Genomic DNA, 27,174 nt, shown 5'->3' on the forward strand with positions numbered 1-27,174 from the left:
GGAGCTGCTAATTTGAACGTGGGGAGTCTTGTTCCAGAGCTTTAAACTGCTGTGTAATTCTGTTTTTCTATATGTTGTCTTGGAATTTGTTTATCTAATTGCCCCATGTTTTATCCTTCCTGTTATATTATCAGGGAGAATCTTGGTTATTTCTATTTTTCTTGCTGTTTAACAAACTCTCAACCTCTAGTGCGATTAAAAAGTGATTAAAGTGATATTAAACACTTAAAAATGAATAAAAATGGAGGGGACACTTGTTTTTTGGCTGTTATCACCATTGCTTATGCTAACATTTTCTGTTTAAATTTCAGGGCATTTGAATCTGAAATTCGATTTTACACTGGAAATGACCCTCTGGATGTTTGGGATAGGTGGGTTTTTTTACTTCACAAGGGCACTAAGAAACAACAGATGAGTCCTTAAGGCCATGTTTCTCCAGTTAGGGTGTACAGAACAGTGTGTCAGAGTATAAGTGGTATCTTGTGGACCTGGAGAGACAGAGTAATTATAATGTTTCTTCCTGAGGTGTTCAAGACTGAAGAAATTTCAAATTTGTGGCATACAACTGAGAGCTACACCCTTTTATCCCCATTCCCATTATTTCCCAGAGGCACATGTTAGCAATATTTGGAAAAGTTTGAAGGATATAGCTTAGGAGATGTGATTGAGGGCCTCTAAATAAACACACTTTGAATACATTAGTTATTTCTGCTTAAGAAAGTCACGAATGGGTCTTGGTGCAAGAATAAAAGTACACATTAAACTTTAAAATTATTTTTTCCCTTTCTTTTCAGGTATATTAACTGGACAGAGCAGAACTATCCTCAGGGTGGGAAAGAGAGTAATATGTCAACATTATTAGAAAGAGCTGTTGAAGCACTACAAGGAGAAAAACGATACTATAATGATCCCCGATTTCTTAGTCTCTGGCTTAAATTGGTAAGTCTTTCTCAAGTGCTGCCTGAGTTTAAAATATTAAGTCAAGAGATTTTCTCCAGAGCTATCTGGTATGCACCAAAAAAATGGCAAAGCCTGAGCCATTTTTTAGTTGATACTAAACATTTAATACATCCTCAATATTTGTTAAATACGTTCTATTTAAAGATAGATTTTAATGTAAGGGTGTTTTTTTTACCTCTTACAAGTGATCATAAGGCCTGTACACCTCTTTATGGGAGCAGTGGATTATTTATTTCAAATATAATTGAGCCATGCAACTGTCTTCAGGGAAGATGTGTAGGAGCCAGGACATGGCAGTAGTATGATTGTTTGGGGAAAAGATTTTGTAGGTGATTTTGGTCTCCCTTTGTCCCCTTTCTGAGAATGAAAAGGTAATGTTTTTTATGCAGTATATTGCTACATCCAAAAATATTTGCCTGATCACTTTATATATGTCATTTGACATGTAGTTCTTTTATTTCTAGTACACTCTTGAGGATTTTTTTAATGAAAACATCTTCAAATAAGATAATGACGGGTTTCCTAGATATTAATTTTTTTGCTTTTATCCTAAAAGATATTAGAAAAACTAAGTGATAAATATTCAGAATTTCAGATAATAGATAATGAATAACTAGATAATTATAAAAATAAATAATTTTTATTAAAAGTAAAAAATGAACTATAAAAAAGACTATTATAATAGGTTAGATAATTCTAAATAATAGAATATTTACAATAACTGTTATATTGACATTTGAAATTGATAAAATTTCTGGCTAAAATGTATCTCTTGAGGAAAGCTTATCTTAAACTTCAAATATCACTAATAAAAGAAATTAGGTGAATCCAGAAGGCATAATCTATCTTGGTTTCTATAGGGCGTTTGACATATCTTGTCATCATTATTGATAAGTTAGAGAAATTATCTTAGGAGTATTACTGACAGGAGTTTGTGACAAAGGATGGTACCCAAAGAATGCTAAACAGATTTGTTAGCATGGAGCCGATGGTCCTTTATGGCATACTAATGGATTTTGTTCTTCGTTCCATCGTATATAATATTCTTATGCTATATGATGTTCTTATATGTGATTTACTATAAGTCTGGACTGGATAAATCTCTAAAGTAACTCTTAATCCCAGAATTCTATGATTATATTTAATTGGAGCTAAAAGTAACAATTAATTGGAATAATTTTTATGTTCACAAATGTTAACCTGGTGCCACTACTGAAGAGTAATGATTTTATCATAACATAGAAAGCATAGTCTAGACCAGTGCTATGGAAGAATGGTCTGCAGACTATTCAAGATAAGTATAAAGTTCAGAGCAAGCATTTAGAAGTTTTGTTAACAAATTTGACATTGCCACAACATTCAAACACATCATCGTTTTTCTGATAACTTCTGTTTTTATTGTATTTTTTAAAAATACCGGTCAATAATAGAATGGAAACTTTAAACACACACCACCAAAACTGGCCCCTTTACCACAGGCAATCTGAGAAACGCTAGTCTAGACAACCCTCAGGTTCAAATGATAAGCCTGAGAATGATCAGCAATAACCTGAATTTTGTAGATAGTGAACAAGGTGCATATTAAACTATTTTGCTGAGTTTTTTTTTTTTTTCTTTCTTTATGGAATGGTCAAGAGGAGTAGCAATTGGGATCCTCACATACTTTCTTTGCTCTGCAGAAAAATTTCTCTGTTCTAAGAGTTATTTTTATAAGGGATAACTAAGTCTAAGGAAAAAATTGTTCTTAGGAAATATCCAGGATTTTTTTTTTCAAGATTTTATTTATTTATTCATGAGAGACACACAGAGAAAGGGAGGCAGAGACCCAGGCAGAGGGAGAAGCAGGCTCCATGCAGGGAGCCCGATGTGGGACTCTGATCCGGCTATCCAGAATCAGGCCCCGAGCTGAAGGCAGACACTCAACCACTGAGCCACCCAGGCGTCCCTATTTGTTACTTTTTAACATAGTTCTACTTCTAGAAATTTATCTTAAGAGAGTAATATGAAACGTGAAAGGTTGCATGCATGAAGATATTTGTTACAGAATTACTTGTAATTGGGCAAAGTAGAGGCTGTATAGCCAGAAAATAAGGGAATGGCTAAATGAGGGAAGATTACTAGATGGAACATTATTTATCAAAAAATAATAAAGAATAAGTAGCAGCATGGAAAACTGAACAATAAACTGTTATATGGAATAAAGACAAATTTTCTTATGATTAAAACTTTATAAAATAATGAAAACCCTTTTATCCTTTGTAAAATGATATATGTTCCTTTGTTTCCTTAAGGAAAATACATATATCTGACCATTATGGATGTGGAATTTTTATTGACATCTTTTCTATCTTCTTACTACTAGGATTATCTACATTATTATAGCTGGTCCTAAAAGATCCCTTCTAAAATACAGATTTGACCATGTCGTTCCTTTGCTTATAGCTCTCCCATCCCAATATACCTTGACTATCAGGTAGATTTAAGATTATCTTGCCATTTAAGACCTATCACACCTTCTTTTCCAAGCTTCTGTCTTGTCTTCTTCCTTACAAACTTTTAGTTTCTGTCTTTGCTTATACCATTTTCTCTGTCTAGAATGCCCTTCCTTTCCCATACTCTACCAGATATAAGTCTGTTTCTCCTTAAAGGCCACACTCAAATGTCATACCTTTTTGAGGTCTTTCCTTCTCATCTCTTTTTCTTACAAATTAATCTCTTCTGTCTACTTTTTAGGTCTTCCCAGTATAACATTGTATTACAATAGATTTATATTTTTTCAATGCAGAAAGAAACTACATATAATAACTCCAGTGATTGTTTGGCACATAAAAGACAGTAAGTGAATAGAAATTGGTCAAATGTTAACACTTCTAATTTGTTACAGGGGCATTTATGCAATGAGCCTTTGGACATGTACAGTTATTTACACAGTCAAGGGATTGGTGTTTCACTTGCTCAGTTCTATATCTCATGGGCTGAAGAATATGAAGCTAGAGAAAACTTTAAGAAAGCAGATAAGATATTTCAGGAAGGGATTCAACAGAAGGCTGAACCACTGGAGCGACTACAGTCACAGCACCGGTAAACTTCTCTGGATCTTGTCTTAACTCTTTAAAACAAATAGATAGAAATAGTTGGTTTTGCATCTGAATAAAATGCTCTCCATGAATTGGCAGGTTTATTTAGTTACTATTTAATTTTTTAAAAGATCTACTTAAGTATTTTTGTAGTAAAATGTAAAAAATCTAAAAAATCTAGTAAAATCTGTAGTAAATCTACAAAAAATAGTAAAATCTAAAAAAAAAAAAAGTAGGGATCCCTGGGTGGCTCAGCGGTTTAACACCTGCCTTTGGCCCAGGGCGCGATCCTGGAGTCCCGGGATCGAATCCCACGTTGGGCTCCCGGTGCATGGAGCCTGCTTCTCCCTCCTCCTGTGTCTCTGCCTCTCTCTCTCTCTCTCTCTCTCTCTCTCTCTGTCTACGTCTATCATAAATAAATAAATAAATAAATAAATAAATAAATAAATAAATCTTTTTTTTTTAATAAATAAATCTTTAAAAAAAAAAGGTAAAATCTACTCTTTGATGTACAGTTCTCAGTTTTTGCAAATGCATAGAGACATGTAATCATTACCATGATCAATATATATAATCATACCATCACTCCATAGAATTTCCTTAGGCTCTTTCCCTTTGTAGTTCAACACTTATTCTCATTCCCAAACCCTTTTCTATAATATCATATCTATGACGTCATACAGTATGTAGCCTTTTGAGTCTGCTTTCATTTAGCATAATGCATTTTGGTTGTTAAATTGGTTCTATTTTAAAGATGGATATTATATATATATTCTGAATACAAGTCTTTTGTCAGATATGTGACTTGTAAATCTTTTCTCCCAGTTTAACTGTGGTCTATTTGTTCTCTTAACAGTGTGTTTTTTTTTTGTTTTTTTTTTTTTTTTTTTTTTTTAATTTTTATTTATTTATGATAGTCACAGAGAGAGAGAGAGAGGCAGAGACATAGGCAGAGGGAGAAGCAGGCTCCATGCACCGGGAGCCTGATGTGGGATTCGATCCGGGGTCTCCAGGATCGCGCCCTGGGCCAAAGGCAGGCGCCAAACCACTGCGCCACGCAGGGATCCCAACAGTGTGTTTTATAGAACAAAAATTTTTAATTTCAAAGAAGTCTCACTTATCATTTGTATTTTGTATGGATCATGTTTTGTTATGTTTGAGAACTCTGTTTAGCAAACATTTTATCCTAGGTTTTCCTCTTGAAATTTACAAAATATTTTTTGAGTATAGTTGATACATATTACATTAGTTTTAGGTGTATAACATAGTGATTCGACAAGTTTTTGTTTTTGTTTTTTGATTCGACGAGTTTATATATTGTGCTGTGCTTACTGCAAGTATAGCTACCATCTGTCACCATACAAAGCTGTTACAATATCAATGATTATATTTCTTATGCTTTACCTTTTATTCCCATGACTTATTCATTCTATAGCTTGAACCCTGTGTCTCCCTATCCTTTTCACCCATTTGCCCAGTACACCCACCCCTGTCCACTCTGGCAACCCATCCTCATCCCCTCTGGCAACCATTAGTTCTCTGTATTTATAGGTCTTATTCTGCATTTTGTTTTGTTTTGTTTTTTTTCTTTTAGATTTAAATATGAGTGAAATCCTATGTTATTTGTCTTTCTCAGTCTGATTTATTTCACTTCAGGTAATATGCTCTAGGTACATCCATGTTGTCACCAATGGCACCATCTCATGCTTTTTATGGCTGTATAATATTCCTTGGTCATAAATATACAATGTCTTCTTTATTTATCTGTTGATAGACAGGTTGCTTCTTTTTTTTTTCCCTTTTAGATTATTTATTTATTTATTTGAGAGCACGCACTCAAGTGCAGGGAGGGGCAGAAGGAGAGAGAGAAAGAGCATGTACACACAAGTGAGGGGAGGGGTGGAGGGAGAGAGAGAGAGCACACACAAGTGGGGGGGCGGGAAGCAGAGGGAGAGGGAAAAGCAGACCCCCGGCTGTGAAGGGAGCCCAACAAGGGGCTCAATCCCAGGACCCTGGGGTCAGACCCAAGCCAAAAGCAATCATTTAACTGAGTGAGCCACCCAGACACCCCAACACTTAGGTTGCTTCTGTATCTTACCTATTGTAAACAATGCTGCAATAAACATAAGTGTGTATATATCTTTTTGAGTTAATGTTTTTGTTTCCTTTGGGTAAATACCCAGTAGTGAAACTACTGGATTATATGGTATTTCTATGTTTAATTTTGAAAAAAAAAATTTAAATTTTATTAAGTTGTTTTATGGTCTAGAATACGGTTTGTCATTGATAAATATTCCATGGACACTTGATGTATTTTCTGTTGCTTAGGGGTGGAAGGTTTTTTTTAAATGTTATTTAGGTCAATTTGATGGGTAGTCTGTTCTGGTCTTCTGTTTCCTTGCTGATTTTCTGTGTACTTATTCTATCAGTTACTGAGGGAGGAATTTTCAAGTCCTATTTATTATGAATTTGTCTATTTCTTCTCTAAGTCCCTTTTGTTTCGCTTTATATATTTTGAAGTTCTGAAGCATACACATTTAGAATTGATCCTTATCATTATATAATGTCATCTTTATCCCTGTTCATACACATTTGAAATCTTCTAGGTCTGATATTAATACAGCCACTCTGGCTTTCTTTTGTGTATATGATATATCTTTTTCCCCTTTTTTTTTTTTTTTAATTTTTAAACGGTTTTAGAGTTGTATGACCATTACCACGATCTAATTTTGGAGCATATTTAACACCCAAAATGGGATCCCTGGGTGGCGCAGCGGTTTGGCGCCTGCCTTTGGCCCAGGGCGCGATCCTGAAGACCCGGGATCGAATCCCACGTTGGGCTCCCGGTGCATGGAGCCTGCTTCTCCCTCTGCCCGTGTCTCTGCCTCTCTCTCTCTCTCTCTCTCTCTCTCTCTGTGACTATCATAAATAAATAAAAAAAAAAAAAAAAAAAAAAACCCAAAATGAACCCCATATTCATTAGCAGTCATTCCTACTCACCCACTTCCAGGCAACCACTTATCTACTTTCTCTTTCTAGATTTGCCTATTCTGGGCTTTGCACATAAATGGAATCCTACCTTATGTGGTCTTTTGTGACTGGCTTCTTTCACTTAGCATACTGTTTCGAAGGTTCATTCAAGTATGTTCATCATTGATGAATATAGTTGTGTCATATATTAGTGTTTCATTCCTTTCTGTTGCTCAATAATATGCCATTCTATGGATATGCCACATTTTGTTTATCTATTCATCAATTAATGAGCACTTAGGTTGTGCCCATTTTTTGGCTATTGTGAAATAATGCTGCTGCAAACATTCATGATACAGGCTTTTGTATGGATTTTCTTTCATTTTTATCCTATGTCTTTATATTTAAAGTGAGTTTCTTATACACAGCAAATAGTTGGGTCTTGTTTTTTCCTCAGCTCTCACAGTATCTGTTTTTAAATGGTGTATTTAGAACATTTACTTTAATTATTGATTGTCCTGGATTTAGATCTGTTATTTTCTAATTTCTTTTTTTTTTTTCTTCTAATTTATTTTCAATTTGTTCTTTATCTTTTGTTTCTCTGTTGTCCCTTTCCTGCCTTCTTTTGGATTTTCTGAATATTCTATAGTAATTCATTTTAATTTAATTTAATTTATTGGCTTTTTTTGTCTGTTACTATTTTTTTTTAGTTGTTGCCTAGGGCATATTATAAACAGACCTGACCTTTCACAGTCTACTTAGAGTTGATATTTCACCACTTTGAGTAAAATATAGAAGCTTTATAACCATATAGATCCCTTGATCTTCCCTATTTTTTTGGTATACTTGTGATATGTATTACATCTACATACATTGAAAACCCCACCAGACAATGTTATAAATCAGCCTTACATATTTTTTTTCAGCCTTACATATTTTTTTTTTCAGCCTTACATATTTTAGAGAACTTTGAAGGAAAATGGTCTCCTCCATTTCTCCTCTAGTATAATTTCCCTTGAACCTAAAGAGGTTTGTTTAGCCATTCATTTAGAGGGAGCCTACGGCAAATAAATTCCCTTGTTTTTTTCTTTATCCAAGAATGTTTTCATTTCATCCTCATTCCTGAAAGATATTTTAACTGGATGTAGAATCCTGGGTCAATGGTTCTTTTCTTTCAGTACTTTAAAGATGTTGTTGCACTGTCTTCTGGAATCATGATTTCTGTGAGAATGGTTCCTTCCTTCTCTGTATGTAATGTGTTGATTTTCTCTGAGTGCAGTTAACATTTTTTTCTTTAACATTGATATTCAGAAATTTATTATGATGTGCCTAGGTGTGATTACTTTTGCATTTAAGCCATTTGCTTGCTGAGCTTTTTGAACATGTAAATTTATACCTTTCACAAAATTTGAGATGTTTTCAGCCATTAATTTCTGCACCTTTATCTCTTTTTTCTGGGACTTGAGTTACACATATGTTAGACCTTTTGATATTGTTCCATAGGTCCCTGAAGCTCCTTTTTATTCTTTTGTTTTTGTTTTAAATTTTTTAACCTTTCTTCTTTCTCTTCTTCAGAGTAGCTAGTTTTGTTGATTTGTCTTCAGGTTAATTTACTTTTTCCTTAGCTATCTCTATTCTGATGGTGAGTTCATCCAGTAAATTTTTTATTTCAGATAATGTGTTTTTCAGGTCTGTTTTCCATTATAGTTTTTGTGTCTCTGCTGAGAACTTCTGTCTTTCTATTCATTTCACATATTTTTACCTTTATCTCTTGGAGTGTCATTATAATGCCTACTTTTAAATCTCTGTCTGAAAATTCCCAATACCTAGGTCATCTTGATATTGATATGTGTTGATTACCTTTTTCTTTGAGAACTGATGATGTTCTCCTGGTTCTTTGTCTGTCATGTAATTTTGGATTATATCCTGGACATTTATCCTGATACTATGTTATTAGACTCTGAGTTCTGTTGGTTGATATTCTCTAGGGAATGTTGATATTTTTGTCTTAGTAGGTAACTGACCTTCAGATATCACAAGTTCTTTCTCATGTGGATAGTGGTTCCAACAGCAGTTCAGTTTTCAAGACCTTTGGGTCTATCCCATGTGTAGGCTGCTCAAGGGTTAGTCTAGGACTTGGGCAATAGTTTATATCATAGTTTAGTTCTCAAAGCCTTTTCTGCGCTGCTTTGGACCTGCCCTCTGAGTGCATAGCTTACGAGTGAGTCCAGGACTTGTGCCAATTCATGTAGAGAAGTAGGAGATCCCCTTCTTCAGCTCATCTTCTCCAGTATCTCTCCCACATTCATTGGCCCTCAGAGTCCCCTTTTCCCAGTACTTTGGCCAGAAAGATGAGGTTTTAGCTTCCCACACCATCATTGCAACAATTTAAAACCACAAGAGAAAAGAGAAGAAAAAAAAAAAAAAACAGGAAACAACCCTGTGTGGGTTGTTTCTTCAAGTTTGACTCCTCTCTACAGTCCACTTGCTTTTGTTTACTTTTCAGAGGCCTCAGTTGCTTTTTTTGTATTTTGTTTAGAGTTTTTCATTTTACCCAGTGAGAAAGAGGCTATCGTGGGCTTGCTCTGTCTTGGCTAGCACTTGCAATTTATTCTGGTTTTTTACCCTTTTGATAATATGTGAAGCTTTGGTAGCAGCACAGGAAGTTTAATCTTTAAACTCTTGCCAGCTTTGCTAAAGTAAAATGTCATGTGGGATACAGCTTCATTTCATACGGTTTGGGAAAAAATGATATGAGGGTGAGCAACATGCATATAGAGAGAACAAGAGACACAGTAATAAAATAGATATGGCAAGACATTAACAGTTGGTGAATCTAGGTGAAAAAATATACGGGTGCTCATTTACTCTTTCAATTATTTTGTAAGTTTAAAAAATTGATGGGAAACTCTAATCTTAATAAATTCTTAGTCACCCTGATCTGATCCTCAGATCAGCCTAGTGGTGCTCTTCAGACTATGCTAATTGGTCAAACTTGGACTTTTAAGGAAGAAGAGTCATCCTATTCCAAATTTTCTCTGATGTCAAGGTAGCTTTCTTTATTCCTGAGAGAATAAACACTTTCTTTGGGCTATTTCTCTATATTTCCTCTACCTTGTTTTAACAAATTAGAAATTTTGTTTCTAGTGAGTAGTGTTCATCTCCCCAAAAGTTGATTGTCCTCTTACTGTTAGACAATTCCAAGCTCGAGTGTCCCGGCAAACTGTGTTGGCACTTGAGAAAGAAGAGGAGGAAGAAGTTTCTGGACCTTCTGTACCCCAGAGAAGCACACTGGCTGAACTAAAAAGCAAAGGGAAAAAGACAGCAAGAGCTCCAATCAGCCGTGTAGGAGGTGCCCTCAAGGGTAAGTTTGTTAAGTGTTATTATGGGAAGCTCTTAGTCTCAGGTGGTAGGCAAATTATGTAGAGATAATGTATAAATACATTATCTCAGTGGACACTGTCCTAGTTTTCTTTTTTTTTTCTAGTTTTCTGAATACTAGGTAGCAAAAAGAAGTCTTCAGAGAGCTGAGGTTACAGTATGCAGTAAAAGCAAAAGATGTCAGCAATTTTGTGTCTTAATTAAGAAAAGTTTAATATATAAGAAACATCAAGAGTTTCTGAGTTTGAGTTGTTAGTCGAAAGAAGATATGCAATAATATAGCTTCATATTGTCAAAGTAAAGCTTACATGTACCAAAGCCTGAGAGAATATATTAATGTGATCTTCAGCTTTTTGGTGTCAGAAATTAGACTCTGTATACCTAAAGATGATCAATGATAAGCAATTTTTTAAAATTTCTTTTTAAATTTACTATGTTTAGGGAAGTTTTAGGTTCAGAGCAAGATTGAACAGAAAGTACAGAGAGCAATAAGCTTTTACTAACTATATTTATACCAGTTAGACATACAAAACAGAATTTTAAACAATTTCTGATTCCTTTTATGTTATCAACTTACCAGTATTCAAAATGTTGGGCAGCCCGGGTGGCTCAGCAGTTTAGCACCGCCTTCAGCCCAGGGTGTGATCCTGGAGACCTGGGATCGAGTACCACATCGGGCTCCCTGCGTGGAGCCTGCTTCTCCCTCTGCCTCTGATTTTTATTTATTTAAATAAGTAAAAATCTTTAAAAAAAAAAAAAAAAAAAAAAAAACACAAAATGTTACTTGCAGATCCTAGAATTAGGGTATAAAGAGCATATAGACCTAAAGAATATTTCATCCAAATCATAATGAAACTTGATTGTAGTAAGGAGCCCTACTACAGAGAACACCCCTAATAAATGAACTGATCTGTCTTCTTTAGATTCAGCACATTTCAGCTGATTTCCATTAAAAGAAAAATTTTAAATTGACAAATGAAGATTTAGGTTAGTGTAGTCTCTGAGAAAGCTAGACAATGTTAGAATGATGACTGAAGGAAGATGCAGAATATTTTTTTAACATCTGTAAGTAAAAGATTAGAGGTGAGGGAAAGGAGGGAGAGTATAAGTAACAAACAGAATGGATTAAAAAGTTACTAATTTGATTCATGTGAGGTTTTTAAACTATTACTTAAAAAAATCTCTGTTTCTATGGTAGTATGATTTGATTTTAGGAAAAGTTAGATATACCTTATCTGGCATCTCAGTTGATAATTAAAGCTTTTTTTTTTTTTAAAGATTTTATTTATTTATTCATGAGAGACACAGAGAGAGAGAGGCAGAGATACAGGCAGAGGGAGAAGCAGGCTCTATGTGGGAAGCCCAATGTAGGACTTGATCCCAGGACTCTGGGAATCACACCCTGAGCCAAAGGCAGATGCCAACTGCTGAGCCACCCAGGCGTCCTGATAATTACAAATTTCACATAAAGTTTTAATATTTTTCTCCTAGCTTCAAACCAGAACAGAAGACTCCAAAATCCAGTTCCTCAACAGATGCAAAGTAATTCCAGAATTACTATTTTTGATGAAAATGCTGATGAGGCTTCTGGAGCAGAGTTGTTTAAGCCTACAGTTCAGCCATGGATAGCACCCCCTGTGTCCAGAGCCAAAGAAAATGAGCTGCAGGCAGGCCCTTGGAACACAGGCAGGCCTTTGGAATACCGGGTAAGGACTCTTAGATGCAGTCTTCTTGCCGACTTAACAAAGACTTCAGATTTAGAGTAGAGGAGTATTTTTAGTATCTCTTTTCATTCTTCCTGAATGATTAGGCATGGTCTTCATAGATTGTGTCAGAATATATAACTGTGGTAATTTTCATTTTCTTCTTCATTGCCAGCCTCATGGTGGTACAGCTTCTGTGACCACTGTACCCTCTCTGCTTCCCAGTTTTACTCCATATGTTGAAGAAACTGCACAACAGCCAGTTATGTGAGTTTGATTTCCTGATATTCTGAGGTGGGAATTATTAAGAGTATGCAAAAACACCTATCCTGGTTCCCAAAGGCATTTTCTTCTTTATGGGAATGAAAGTAACCAAATTGTGGTTTTTTAATGTCTGTGTTCTTTAGAGTATGTTATGGCTGAAAGACCATTTGGTAATATTCCTATTGAGACATAAACTTCATAGGTTTATATTTACATTGCTGTAGTCAAAGATAATCATTTTGATTTGAGTGAAATATCTACCTTTATTATTATTATTTTTTTAAGATTTTATTTATTTGAGAGAGAGATACAGAGAGCACAAGAGAGAGAGCATGAGCAGTAGGGGAGGGGCAGAGGGAGAAGGAGAAGCAGACTCCCTGGTGAGCAGGGAGCCTGATGTGGAGCTGGCTGCCAGGACCCCAGGACCATGACCTGAGCCAAAGGCAGATGCTTAACAGATGGAGCCACCCAGGTACCCTGTTCTACCTTTGTTATTGACAGTAATTAGAAATTATGATAGTTTTTCCTCTTACACTGCTCTTTCCTTCTGGATGTCTTTTTCTTCCTAATCCTCAGTATTTGTTTTATAAGAAAAAGAATGATAGGTGATACTTAGATCATCAAGCAGTGTGAGATTTAGTTTAATACATAGCAGTGTAGAGCATATAAACTAGGGTCAGATTCTGTGTCCTAGTGCCAGAGTTTTCTCATAACTAACCTATAACCCCTCATCACTATATGCCAGGTACTATGGTAATGCAAAAATAAGATTTGTAGCAAAAAAATTCTGCCTAACAAAAGCTCAATACAAGGGAGGCTATTATTAAGAAAATTCAAGGAGAGGTACCTGGCTAGTATCAGGGTCATGAGATCAGCTGAGCACAGTCTGAGATTCTTCCTCTCCCTCTGCCCCTCTCCACAATGCTCTCTTTCTCTCTCAAACAGATGAATAAATCTTTTAAAAACATGGAAAGAAAAGAAGAAAATCCTATGAACCTGTACAAGGGATTACCTGAAGAAATTGATAGCACACATTTGTGGATGTTTAATTTTTTAATGTTTCAAATCACTTTTGGATTCAACTCTGTCAAAATAAATATGGTATAGAAAATGTTGAATTTTATTTTTATTTAAACTCTTCTTCAGGGCACCTAGGTGGCTTAGTTAGTTAAGCATCTGCCTTCTGCTTAGGTCATGATCCTGGGGTCCTGGGATCGAGCCCTGCATCAGGCTCCCTGCTCAGCAGGGAGTTTGCTTCCCTTCTCCCTCCCCCTGTTAATGCTCTCTCTCCTCTCATTCTGTCTCTCAAATAAATTAATTCTTTAAAAAAATAAAAGTCTTCTTCATGACTGTCTTATTTGACCTCTCTGCAACATTTTTCTTTAGTTTATATTTTTCTTTTTTTTTTTTTTTTTTAAGATTTTATTTTTGAGAGTGAGAGAGATAGCCAGAGAGAGCTGAAGCAGAGGGGAGAGGGAATAGCAGGCTCCCTACTGAGCAGGGAGCATGACGTGGCTCTCAATTCCAGGACCCTGGGGTCATGACCTGAACGGAAGGCAGATGCTTAACTGACTGAGCCACCCAGGCATGCCTTGTTTGTTTTTCTTAATGATATGTTCCAGGAGCTCTTCCTCTTCAGGTTAAGATAAAAGATTAAGATAAAAGATTCAGCTAAAATCTGTAATAAGAGTTGCAGATTTTTCCCCCTAATTTGTTACTTGATTTTGATCTTGTTTAGTGGTAACCATTACAAATATATTTCTTATTCTTATATAGATTTAACAGTCTTCTTTATGATTTCTGTGTCTCCATTGTTCTTTGCTGGGATTAATACAACCTGCCTAATCTTTCTACTTCTAGTATTATTTATCCCTTTTATTCTTTATGCTGTCACAAGTCTACATTGCAAATCTCATTGTTTCATTTTCCTGATCAGAATTCCTTGACAGCTCCGTGTAACCTTTGGGATGAAACCAAAACTCCTTAAGTTATAAAACCATTCTTTATTTGGCCTCTGCTAACGTCTCCAATTTCCTCCCCTGCATATAGTCAAACCAGACCGTTTGCAAGTTCCTGAACTTATCAAGAGCAGCTACCCTTTGGATGTTTGGGTTGTTTTTACTTTTTGGCTAATTTTGAATAACGCTTCTGTGAACATTTGTATATGAGTTTGGGTTTTTTGGGGTTTTTTGTTTTGTTTTGTTTTGTTTTTTGGTGGACATATGTTTTCATTTCCTATGGGTATATACCTAGGAAGGGAATTGCTGAGTCATTAAGTAACTCCATGTTTAACATTTTCAGGAACTGTCACACTGTTTTCCACAGAGGCTGCACCATTTTCCAGTCCCAATTTGCCATAATGAATGAGGGCTCCATTTTCTCTACATCCTCACCAACACTTATTATTATTCACTTTCTTTTGGTTTTGGTTTTTTGGTTATTGCCATCCTAGTGGGTGTGAGGTGGTATCTCATTATGGTTTGGGTTTGCCTTTTTTTAATGATGAATGATATTGAACATCTTTTCATGGGCTTATTGGCCATTTGTATGTCTTTGGAGAATTGCCTATTCAAATCTTTTGCCTGTTTTTCAATTGGATTATTTGTCTATTTTTTAAAAGATTTTATTTGTTTATTTGAGAGAGAGTGTGAGCATGAGTGGAGAGAGAGGCAGAGGGAGGAAGAAGGAGAAAATTTCAAGTGGATTCTGTGCTGACATCTGAGGCTGTCACGGGGCTTGATCCCATGACCCTGAGATCACAACCTTAGCTGAAATCGAGTCGGTTGCCCAACCCACTGAGCCACCCAGGCACCCCTATCTTTTTATTTTTGAGTTGTAAGAATTTATATATTCTGAGTACAAGTTCCTTATCAGATATATGATTTGCAGATTTTTTCCCATTCTGTCAGTTGTCTTTTCACTTTCTTTGTTTTTCTTTTCACTTTCTTGATGTTGTCTTTTGAACCCCAAAAGGTTTAAAAATTTTGATGAAGTGCAATTTATATATATTTTTTCTTTTGTTTCTTATATTTTTGGTGTTCTATCCAAGAAGGCTTTGCCTAACCCAAGATCATGAAGATTTACTCCTGTGTTTTCTTCTGAAAGCTTTATAGTTCTAGCTCTTAGCTCTTACATTTATATCTGTGATCCATTCTTAGCTAATGTTTTGTGTATGACATAAGGAAGGAGTCCAACTTCATTCTTCTGCATGTGGATATGCAGTTGTTGGGAAAAACTTCTTTCCTCATTAGATGATCTTGATACTCCTTTTTCTTTCTTTATTTTTTTTTTTTCAGAGAGGGAATGGGGATAGGCAGAGCAACAGAGAGAATCTCAAGCAGGCCTGTGCCCAGTGCAGAGCCTGATGTGGGCCCCAGTCTCACAACCCCAAGATCATGACCTGAGCCAAAATCAAGAATCAGACACTTAACTAAGCCACCAGGTGCCCCAAATGGTCTTGGTATTCTTGTTAAAAATCAACTGACCACCATAATGTATGCATTTAACTTTGAGACTTTTCTCTTGATCTATATGTGTATCCTTATGCCATATCCTTGATTACTGTAGATTTGTTGCAACTTTTGAAATCTAGAAGTTTGAGTCTCCCATCTTGGTTCTTCTTTTTAAAGATTATTTTGACCATTCTGGTCCCTATGCAATTCCATCTGAATTTTAGGATCATCTTGGTAATTTCTGCAAAATAACCAGCTAGGATTGTGTTACAGATTGTGCTCTGAATTTGTTGATCAATTTAATGAATAATGCCATCTCTGATCCATGGACATAGAATATCTTTTATTTGTATCTTCTTTAGTTTCTTTCAACAGTGTTTCATAGTTTTCAGAACACAAGTTTTGCACTTTAAAAAAAATGAAAAAAAAAAAATAAAAAAATTTTAAAAATGAGATGTTATTTTTTTAAGCTATTTCAGGTTTATAGAAAAATTGTACAGAAAGTACAGTGTTCCCATATACTTCCTCCTCCCCAACCCTGTATACAGTTCTCCCTATTAACATCTTGCATCAGTGTGGTTCATTTGTTGTAATTGATATACCAATATTGATCCGTTATTAACCCATGTTCATAATTTACATTAGGGTTTTATAGTTCTATCAGTTTTTCATGTGTCCATCATTACAGTGTCACATAAAATAGTTTCAGTGCCCTAAAACTTTCTTCTGTTCCACCTGTTCCTTTATCCTTTCCTCGAATCCCTGGCAACCACCGATCTTTATATTGTCTTTAGAGTTCTACCTTCTCCAGAAGTCCTGTAGTTGGAAATAAACAGTAAGCAAGCTTTTCAGACTAGCTTTTCTTAGTAATATGCATTCAAGGTTTCTTTGTGTCTTTTTGTGGCTTGATAGCTCATTTATTTTTAGTACTGAATGATATTTCATTGTGTAGATGTTTATTTATGGGAGAACATCTTGGTTGCTTCCAATTTTGGAAATTATGAATAAAGTTGCTATAAACACTTGTGCACAGGGCTTTATGTGGACGTAAGTTTTCAACTCATATAGCTGGATTTTAGTGTAAAACTAAGTTTAGCTTTGTGAGAAAGTGCCAAACTCTATTCCAAGGTGGCTGTACCATTTGGATTCATTCATACCTCCACATCCTTGTCAACATTTGGTGTTGTCAATATTTTAGATTTTAACATTCTAATAGTTGTGTGTTGGTATCTCCTTGTTTTAATTTGTAATTTCTTGATAACATATGATATTGAGTATCTTTTATATGCTTATTTGCCTTCTGTATATCTTCTTTGGTGTCTGTCCGTACTTCTTTTTCAAAACTTTATTCTGAAGTACTTGATTCTTTTTGGTGCTACTGTAAATAGAAATGTTTTCCTAATTTCCTTTTCAGATTATTCATTTCAAGTGTATCAAATACAATTGATTTTTATATATTGATTTCCTATCGTACTTCTTCGGTGAACTCACTATTAGCCCTAATAGTTTTTATAGATTCTTAGGATTTTCTTTTTTTTTTTTTTTTTTGGATTTTCTATATATAAGATCATGTTATCTGCAAATAGAGATATTTGCCACCTGGATGGTTTGTTTCTTCTTTAATTTATGCTTTATTTCTTTTTTTTTTCCTAATTGCCCTGGCTGGAAATTCCAGTACAGTTTTGAATAGAAGTGGCAAGAATGGACATTCTTATCTTGTTCCTGATCTTAGGAGAGAAACATTCAGCCTTTCATCATTAAGTATAATGTTTGTGTGGCATTTTTGTAGATATCCTTTATCTGGCTGACCAAGTTGAAGAAGCCTTTTAAGTATGTAGATGCTTGAACCCTATCATTAAAGGTTCCGATTTAGTGGATCTGGGGTAGTGACCAAATGTCTTTTTTTTTTTTTTTTTTTAAGATTTTATATATTTGTTTTTCTATTTTTTTATTTTTTTTAATTTTTTTTATTTGTTTAGAGAGAATATGAGTAGGCAGCGAGGCAGAGGGAGAGAGTGAGAGAGAGAGAGAGAAAGAGAATCTCAAACAGACTCCACACTGAGTGTGGAGCCAGATGTGGGTCTCCATCTCAGGATCCTGAGATCATGACCTGAGCTGAAATCAAGAATCAGATGCTTAACTGAATAAACCAGGTGCCCTGGGACCAGATATCTTGAGTTGTAAAAAGGCACATAAGAAAATACAAGATAGGGGCTCCTGGGTGGCTCAATTGGTTAAGCATCTGCCTTTGGCTCAGGTCACGATCCCAGAGTCCTGGGGTCAAGCCTCCCTGCTCAGCAGGAAACCCAATACTCCTCCCTCTGCTGCTCCTCATGCTTGTGCTCTCTCTCTCTCTCTCTCTCTCTCTGCCAAATAAATAAGTAAAATTAAAAAAAAAAATAGAAAAGATACATAAGTGATTCTGTCCATAGCCAGGATTGAGAATATCTGCCTTATTTTGGTTGAAGTACTTCATGCTTCACTCTTTTTGAACCTGTATTATCACTCTCACTCTTTCCCCTCAGCTGAGAACCTTGAACTTTACATCATCACCTCCTCACTCTAATTGTTTTTAGTGATAAATAGTAGAAAATGGACTATATTACATAGGTTAATTTTCATATACTAGGTTTGATTAACATGATATTCAGATTTATTTCACCTATAAGGAATATAAGCTATCTGATGACCCTAACTTATGGCTAATTTCCTTCCTCATCATAACTGAGTAGTACTCAGAACATAATTATTGATAATCCATGTAAATTATTTTTTAGCCTCTTTTCTCAATCTTTTTTTTTTTTGAAATAAATTATACATAGTCTTTTTTTTTAATTATACATAGTCTTAATAGTGACATTGTCCCTGTGTTCTGTCAAAACATGTAAGAAATAATTCATTTGACCCGTATAATGAATAATAGTTATTTTGCTTCTTTAGGACACCATGTAAAATTGAACCTAGTATAAACCATATTCTAAGCACTAGAAAGCCTGGAAAGGAAGAAGGAGATCTCCTGCAAAGAGTTCAGAGCCATCAGCAAGAGTCTCAGGAGAAGAAAGAGAAGATGATGTATTGTAAGGAGAAGATTTATGCAGGAGTGGGGGAGTTCTCCTTTGAAGAGATCCGGGCTGAAGTTTTCCGGAAGAAATTAAAAGCGCGAAGGGAAGGTAATGTGTATTGATCTAGTTCATAGCAAAATTTCTTGGGAATTGGGATCCCTGGGTGGCGCAGCGGTTTGGCGCCTGCCTTTGGCCCAGGGCGCGATCCTGGAGACCCGGAATCGAATCCCACGTCGGGCTCCTGGTGCATGGAGCCTGCTTCTCCCTCTGCCTATGTCTCTGCCTCTCTTTCTCTCTCTGTGACTATCATAAATAAATAAATAAAACTTAAAAAAAATATTAAAAAAAAAAATTTCTTGGGAATTGTAATCTTCATCACTACCCATTATCTTCTCAAGCATTCCCTCAATTTCAGTGAAGCAGCTCTGATCATGGTCACCAGAAACCTCCTTTTTGCCAAATCTAGTGGCCATTTATCAGTCTGGATCTTTTTTGACCTCTTGGCTTCATTTGACGCCATTGATGAAATACTTGTTTGTGAAATGCTTCTCTTGGCTTTTTCCTTGGTGTGTATTCCCTCTCAGTCTCCTTCAATGCTATTTTCATCAAAGACCTCTTCCTGAGGCCCAGGATAGAGTCCTGGAATATTCCAATTATCTTTTCTTTCTACAACTATCAGTAGGTAATGGATTAAATACTGTTTACAAGCTGAGAACTCTCAAATTTGTATCTCTATTTCTGACATTTCACCTGAACTCCAGGCTAATATTCAGTTACCTGTATCTATTGGCTATTCCAATAGATGTTTTAAACTCAACATAGCCATAACAGATTCACTGATTTCTGCCAAAAGCCACACCCTAACACATACACACACCACAGGCCTCCCCATTTCAGTAAAAGGGAACACCATGCACCCAGTTGGTTTAAGCCAAAAAAAAAAAAAAAACGATGAAATCATCTATGATCTCTCTTTCTGTACCATTCCCCTACATCTAATGAATAAGCCTATCAACTGTACTACCAAAAAAATTCCCAAATCTTTCATTTATCACCATTCTTATTATTAATCCAAACCACCATCTTTTAGGTAGACTACTACAGTTAGACTTTCTGCTTTAAGTCTGGCCTTATCAGTCCATTTTACTAATAGCAGATGATCTTTATAAAAAGTCCAAGTCCTATCATTACTTTACTTAAAATTCTTCAATGTTTTCTCATTGTCTTACCATGCAGTACAAACTCTTATCCATACATGACTTGGCTCCTGCCTACTTCTCCAACCTCATCTTTTACTTTTCTCCCTCTTACTATTCTATAATCATGCTAGCCTTCTCTGGAATCCTTTAACACAGTGATCTTATTCCTGCATTAAGGCCTTTGCACCAACTTTGGCCTAGAATCTTTCCCCAGATCTTTTTTTTTTTTTTTTAAGATTTTATTTATTTATTTATTTATTTGTTTGTTTGTTTGTTTGTTTATTTATTTATTTAAAGACACAGAGAGGCAGAGACTTAGGCAGAGGGAGAAGCAGGCTCCCTGCAGGAAGCCCAATGTGGGACTCAATCCCGGGATTCCAGGAACACGCCCTGAGCCGAAGGCAGATGCTCTACCGCTGAGCCACCCACGTGTCCTATTTCCCCAGATCTTTATATGACTGGCTTCTTGTCATTCAGGTTACAACTTTATGAACCTCACTCTCTTAAAATGATCTTCCCTGCTTACTGGTCTTTAGTAGCTCCTGACCTCCATCCTACTCAGTCACACCTTCTTATATCACCTATTTTATGTTATTTAATTTTTAACAGTGATTTTCTTTTCTTTTTTTTTTTTTTAAGAGTTTATTTATTTATTCATGAGAGACCCAGAAAGAGAAAGAGGCAGAGACACAGGCAGAGGGAGGAGCAGGCTCCATGCAGGGACCCTGACGTGGGACTCGATCCCAGGTCTCCAGGATCATGCCCTGGACTAAAGGTGGCACTAAACCACTGGGCCACCGGGGCTGCCCTGATTTTCTTATTAATTTGTGTGTGTGTGTGTGTGTATGTGTGTGTCCCAAATTGAATGTTAGTGTCACATGACCAAGGACTTTGTATTATGCACCACTGAAACGTAAATGCTTTGAATTGTGCATAGCACATCATAGATATTCTGGTTCTTATTGACTAAATAAATAAAAGAATAGAGACCTAGAGCTCAAGCAGAGGACTTTGCTTCGTTTATATTATTCTCATCTGTAATATTAGCATGTTTGTTGAGGCCATGGGCTGCAAAGACAGTTTTTGACAGAATAAATTGCTATTAGGAGTAATGAAATGCATCAGCCAACCTTACCATTTCTAGCTGAGCTACTGACCAGTGCAGAGAAGAGAGCAGAAATGCAGAAACAGATTGAAGAGATGGAGAAGAAGCTAAAAGAAATTCAGACTACTCAGCGAGAAAGAATGGGTGATAAGGTAATTTCTCTCCTTTTTAAATTTTTTTTTTATTAAATTTTTAAAAAAATTTTTTTATTTATTTATGATAGTTAGAGAGAGAGAGAGAGGCAGAGACACAGGCAGAGGGAGAAGCAAGCTCCGTGCACCGGGAGCCCTACGTGGGATTCGATCCCGGGTCTCCAGGATCGCGCCCTGGGCCAAAGGCAGGCGCCAAACCGCTGCGCCACCCAGGGATCCCCTTTTTAAATTTTTTTAATTTAAAAATTAAATTTTAATTTAATTTAAAATTAAAAGAAAAATATTTTTAAAGAGAGATTTTATTTATTCATGAGAGACACAAAGAGAAGCAGAGACACGGGCAGAGGGAGAAGCAGGCTCCCTGCAGGGAGCCCGATGTGGGACTCGATCCCAGGACCCCAGGATCACGCCCTGAGCACATGCCACCCAGGCGCCCGTCTCCTTTTTTAAAAATATGTATTTATTTATTTTAGGGAGAGCATGCACAAGCAGGGAGAGGGGCAGAGGGTGAAGGAGAAGAGAAACAGACTCCTCACTGAGCACAGAGCCCATATAGGGCTCAATCTCACAACCCTGAAACCATGACCTGAGCTGAAACCAAGAGTCAGACGTTTAACCAACTGCACCAGCCACGAGCCCCTATTTCTCTTTTTTTAATACAGGAAACTACACTTACTGAAACAAATTTAAACAATATAAAAGCATAGAGGATAAAAGTCCTCCAAAACCCCATTCAGATTTCTGGTAGTTTCATAGCTATTAGCAACAAAGTCCAACAGGAAAGTAACTTAACAGGGGACCTTGTTGTGCCCAAGATTGCGAATCTGAGAAACCACCAAGGAGCCTACACCGATGCAAACACACGAGGGTTTATTTACAAGCTCGAACTTGGGTCCAAGCATACGCGACACAGCGGAGCAGGGACTTGGACCCTGAAACTAAGAGGGGTAGCAGCTTTATAGGGACCAGTGGCCACTGGGATATGCAGAAAGTTGCACAGTCATGTCGGTCCACACGCAGGTGGCCTATTGAATTACATTTTACTCTAAAGTATCCTTTTGAACTGACCTATTACTGAGCCGATTAGGGTGTGCCCTGAGGCTTGACTAGGGCGGGGCAGCACCCTAAGCAATAAGCAGATCAGCACAAGGCCGGTGCAGCACAAAATGGAGTCAGTCCTGCTCTTGCTTGTCCAGGGGTAGGGGATTTTTGTTAAATTTCCTGGGTCCCACAACCTCAATTGGAACTTGTCTCACTAGAAGTGATGTAATTTATTGACTTCTTAGTTAGGCTCTAAGCTATTGTTTTGTAACTTCTGGATTTCAGCTTTTTATTCTAGTCATGTTCCATTGAAATGGGGTTACCCAAAGAAATTGGTATATGCTTGGCACTGCTCCATTGAATACAACAGAAACTAGTAATGTAAATTATTGAATAGATATTTTATATGGTTTTATGTGATTAGTGAGTATCTAGGGGAAGAGTATGATAAATGTAATTTTAAAACTAAAGCTTGAAAATAGAATTTTCTAGATTTAAGAGACACATCGATTTTGTTTATTTAATGCAAATAGCAAGAAGAGAAGATGCCAACAAAGGAGACAGCTGAACTACAAATTGCCTCGGAGTCTCAGGAAATACCAGGAATGGCCCTATCCGGTTCTGTTTTTCCAGTAAACTCTTGTGCCAGGTAGGACCACAGTGGTAAAAGAGATGATGCTTATAGAAGGGCATTTAGAACCAACCTTTGACTCTAGTGATTTGAAGTCTTTTATTAATATCAAGACATAATGTTTGCAAGTCTCTGTCACAACACAAGTTCTGATGCTGATGAGGGAAGACTTTTTTCTGTTTAAAAAAATACATGTTTCTTATAGAAACAATCAAATATAATTTTTAAATTAAAAAAAAAAATTTTTTTAAGTAGGCTCCACACCCAGCATGGTGCCAACACAGGGCTTGAACTCATGACCCTGAGATCAAGACCTGAGCTGAGATCAAGAGTTGGTTGGATGCTTAACTGACTGAGCCACCCAGGCATCCCTCAAACATAATTTTTTATTATTTATTTTTATTTTTATTTTTATTTTTTAAAAATATTTCATTTATTTATTCATGAGAAACAGAGAGAGAGAGAGAGAGAGGCAGAGTCACAGGCAGAGACACAGGCAGAGGGAGAAGCAGGCTCCATGCAGGGAGCCCGATGTGGGACTCAGTCCTGGGACTTCAGGATCATGTCCTGGGCCAAAGGCAGGCACCAAACCACTGAGCCACCCAGGGATCCCAAATATAATTTTTTAAAGAGAAAATCACCCATGTCTACAACCTAGAGATTATTGCTATTAACATAAGTATATCCTTATGTGTTCTATTTTTTGTCTTATTTGATAAAAATGAGAGTTTACCATCTTGTAATCTGCTTATACTGTTAATATTATAACATCTATTATCAAGTATACTTCTATAACAATTTTAATGACTGAAATTCTATTAAAGAATTTGGATCAACAGTACTAGAATATTTTCTTTTTTTTGTTAAAGATTTTATTTATTGATTGATTTACTTACTTATTTATGAGATAGCAAGAGGGAGCACAAGCAGTGGGGAGAGGGAGAAACAGGCTCTAGATTCAGGGCTTGATCCCAGGACCCTGAGATCATGACCTGAGCCAAAGCAGACACTTAACCAACTGAGCTACTCAGGCACCCCTGTACTAGATAGAGTATTTTCTTCTTCTTCTTTTTTTTTTTTTTTAAGATTTTATTTATTCATGAGAGACACAGAGAGAGAGGCAGAGACACAGGCAGAGGGAGAAGCGGGCTCCATGCAGGCAGCCCAATGCGGGACTTGATCCCAGGACTCCAGGATCATGCCCTGGGCTGAAGGCAGACGCCAAACCGCTGAGCCACCCAGGCATCCCTGAGTATTTTCTTTATCTTAGAGTGAAGATTATATTTAATGAAAAAACATCTTGGACTTTTAAGAAATAATTCTTTTTGTGGGTACTTAGGACATATTTTAAAATAAGTTTCTTTCTAGGGAGACTTCACTTGCAGAAAACATTTGGCAAGAACAACCTCATTCTAAAGGTGAGCTGTATTTGGCAATGTCATGAAAAACTTACCAAACAAACACATTATATAATATGTGATAAATATTTTTCTTAATTAATGTAAAGGTAGTTACAAGAAGACAAAGGAGAACTAAGATAATACTGTGTCTTTGAATCATGGAATTCAGTTATAAGCATATGATTTGAGATAGGAGAGACATTTAAAAGAGTGTTTTTTGTTTTTGTAAGATTCCTCAGTGCTTTAAAATGTTTAATTTAAATGAAAATTTAAATTTATATTAACTACCAAATATTATCTTCCACCTTAGTGGTGTATACCGAGCTAAACCTATTACTAGTATCCAGTAGCTAAAAAAATGTTTTTTTGGAAAAAAATGTTTAAAACTAAATCTATATATACTCAAATTTATTCTCTCTTCACTTAAAAATAAGTTAAAAGTGCTAAAAACATGAATATCTACCTATTAATAGTTTAAAATAAATTAAATAGAATCTGATTAAACTTCTAACTCTAACCACCAATTTATAGAAAGTACAAAGCCTGGAGGAACAAGTTAAACAACACAGGAGGATATAATTGGCAAAAATTCCAGCATTATGGGGCAAACAACCCAGTTTCTTCAATAGAAAACTAAAACAACAAACCCTATAGAATCTAAATGGTTTAGGAGGTATTTCAACCAGTCACAGTATATGAATCTGTATTCCCAATTCAAACTTGCTAAATAATTTTGGTAAAAGGTGAATCTTGTAATTGATATATGATATTCAGAAATTATTAATCCTTATAGGTATGGTTATGTTTTGAAGATTATGCTTTTTTGAAAGATCCTCTTTTATAAATACATACTGAAATATTTACAAATGAAATGATGTGTCTTAGATTTGCTTTAAAATAATTTGAAGTTGGGTTGGGTTTGAAAGTAGTGATAGTGGTGGGGAATAAAGATGAAACGCAATCATCCATGTTTAGATAACTGATATTAAATGATCTCTACTTTTATATCTTTGAAATTGTTCATTATAAAAAACAGGTTACCTTTCTGCTTCCAAACAGTACAAAATACTAAATGATGATATCTTAAAGAATAGGCATTTACTCTTAAAAGCATAAATCTGTTTTCTTTTTTTATAGGTCCCAGTGTGCCTTTCTACATTTTTGATGAATTTCTTCTTTCAGAAAAAGAAAATACCAGGTTTGAAGTTTTGTTTTGATACAAAAGTCTTCTATTACTGTAAATGAGGATGCGTTAAGGGTTACTATTATCTATGTGAACAGAAAAATAAATTGTTAAATGGGATATGTTTTTTTTGCAGTCCTCCTGCAGCTCCCCCACAGGTTTTAGCCCAACGAAGACCCTTTGCAATTCTCAAAACTTCAGAAAGCATCAACTCCAATGAGGATGTATCTCCAGATGTTTGTGTAAGAAACAGTATTCCTAAGTTAATATAAGCAGACTAGTGAATTGTTTCATTCAATTCTCACAAAGTTAGGGTTAAACTAAAATCACTAGCTTAAAATTTAAACACTTGAAAAGATGCTTAATGTCATTAGTCAGAGCATGGAAAGATACTACGTCACGTACACTGGTGATAGCTATAATCAAAGAAAATAACAAGTGATGAGAATGTAGAGAAATGAGGACCCTCATACAATGCTGGTAGGAATATAAAATTGTGCAGCCACTTTGGAAAACAGCTTGGTAGTTCCTCAAAATGTTCAACATTGAGTTACCATTTATCTCTGACCTAGCAATTATCTCCAAGGTATATATCCAAGATAATTAAAAACATGTTTAAATTTAAAAAATTGTACATGAATGTTCATAGCAACATTATTTATAATAGCTAAAATATACTAGCAAATATGCTATAATTTCATTTGTTATAAAACCTTATTTATTTATGTATTTATGTATTAACTTATTAAGTAGGCTCCATACCCAACATGGAGCTTGAACTCAAGACCCCAAGACCAAGAGTCATGTGCTCCACCAACTGAGCCAGCCAGATGGCTCTAAAACCCTTTTCAAGTGTATGCACTTAAGTGTATATAACCTACCAGGTAATATGTGTATGGTAACAACAGTTGCCTCTGGGGAGTAGTAATTGGAGTAGAGAGGGGGGTCAAGTATGGGAGGGAGACTTTTTCACAATATAGCCTTTTCAACTAGCTGACTTTTTAAACCATGTACATGTATTACTTTGAATGACAAAGGGGGCCACCTGGGTGGCTTATTTGGTTAAGCATCTGACTCTTAGTTTCGGCTGAGGTCATGATCTCAGGGTCCTGGGGTCCAGCCCTGTGTCAGGCTCCACACCCATTGGGGAGTCTGCTTGAGATTTTCCCTCTCCCTCTGCACTTCCCCTGCTCCAGCACTCACTCACTCACTCACTCTAAATCAATCAATCAATCAATCTTTGAAAGGCAAAGGAATATTTTAAATATTTTCCTTTTTTTTTAACTTTATACTTTGTATTCCATATTTTCTACTGTGACCATGAATTATCTTTAAGAAATAAAATAAAAATTCAACATTTGGCATAGAAGAAGACTTAAAAGCTAGGAGGATAGCAGATTATCAGATCATTTTTCTAGGCTAAAGCCAGAAGAAAAATAGTATTATTCCACTAACTCTTAGATGAAATTGGATGGGGGAAAAAACATTGTCCAGTATTTTTCCTTTGTGTGGAGAATCCTCACAGTGTTTTGTTTTTTTATAACATACAGTCTGCTGTTTTCTTGATATAAAACCTTTTTCCGGGACGCCTGGG

At 35.9% G+C, this 27,174-nt stretch overlaps 1 protein-coding gene across 2 annotated transcripts in view; it reads left to right on the top strand.

The window, feature by feature from the left end:
• The window catches only part of BUB1B (BUB1 mitotic checkpoint serine/threonine kinase B), a 48,111-nt gene that overhangs the window by 7,996 nt on the left and 12,941 nt on the right, over window positions 1–27,174 (top strand). For both annotated transcript variants that reach the window (XM_077880593.1, XM_077880595.1), the window contains exons 3-14: window positions 312–371; window positions 795–939; window positions 3,845–4,041; window positions 10,202–10,371; window positions 11,880–12,094; window positions 12,267–12,358; window positions 18,748–18,977; window positions 21,213–21,325; window positions 22,900–23,015; window positions 24,366–24,415; window positions 25,535–25,595; window positions 25,717–25,822. In XM_077880593.1, coding sequence (XP_077736719.1) covers window positions 312–371; window positions 795–939; window positions 3,845–4,041; window positions 10,202–10,371; window positions 11,880–12,094; window positions 12,267–12,358; window positions 18,748–18,977; window positions 21,213–21,325; window positions 22,900–23,015; window positions 24,366–24,415; window positions 25,535–25,595; window positions 25,717–25,822 — 1,555 coding nt within the window. The remainder of the gene's footprint in view (window positions 1–311; window positions 372–794; window positions 940–3,844; window positions 4,042–10,201; window positions 10,372–11,879; window positions 12,095–12,266; window positions 12,359–18,747; window positions 18,978–21,212; window positions 21,326–22,899; window positions 23,016–24,365; window positions 24,416–25,534; window positions 25,596–25,716; window positions 25,823–27,174) is intronic.

Source organism: Canis aureus, chromosome 32 (assembly GCF_053574225.1).
Source record: "Canis aureus isolate CA01 chromosome 32, VMU_Caureus_v.1.0, whole genome shotgun sequence".
NCBI classification, from domain to species: Eukaryota; Metazoa; Chordata; class Mammalia; order Carnivora; family Canidae; genus Canis; species Canis aureus.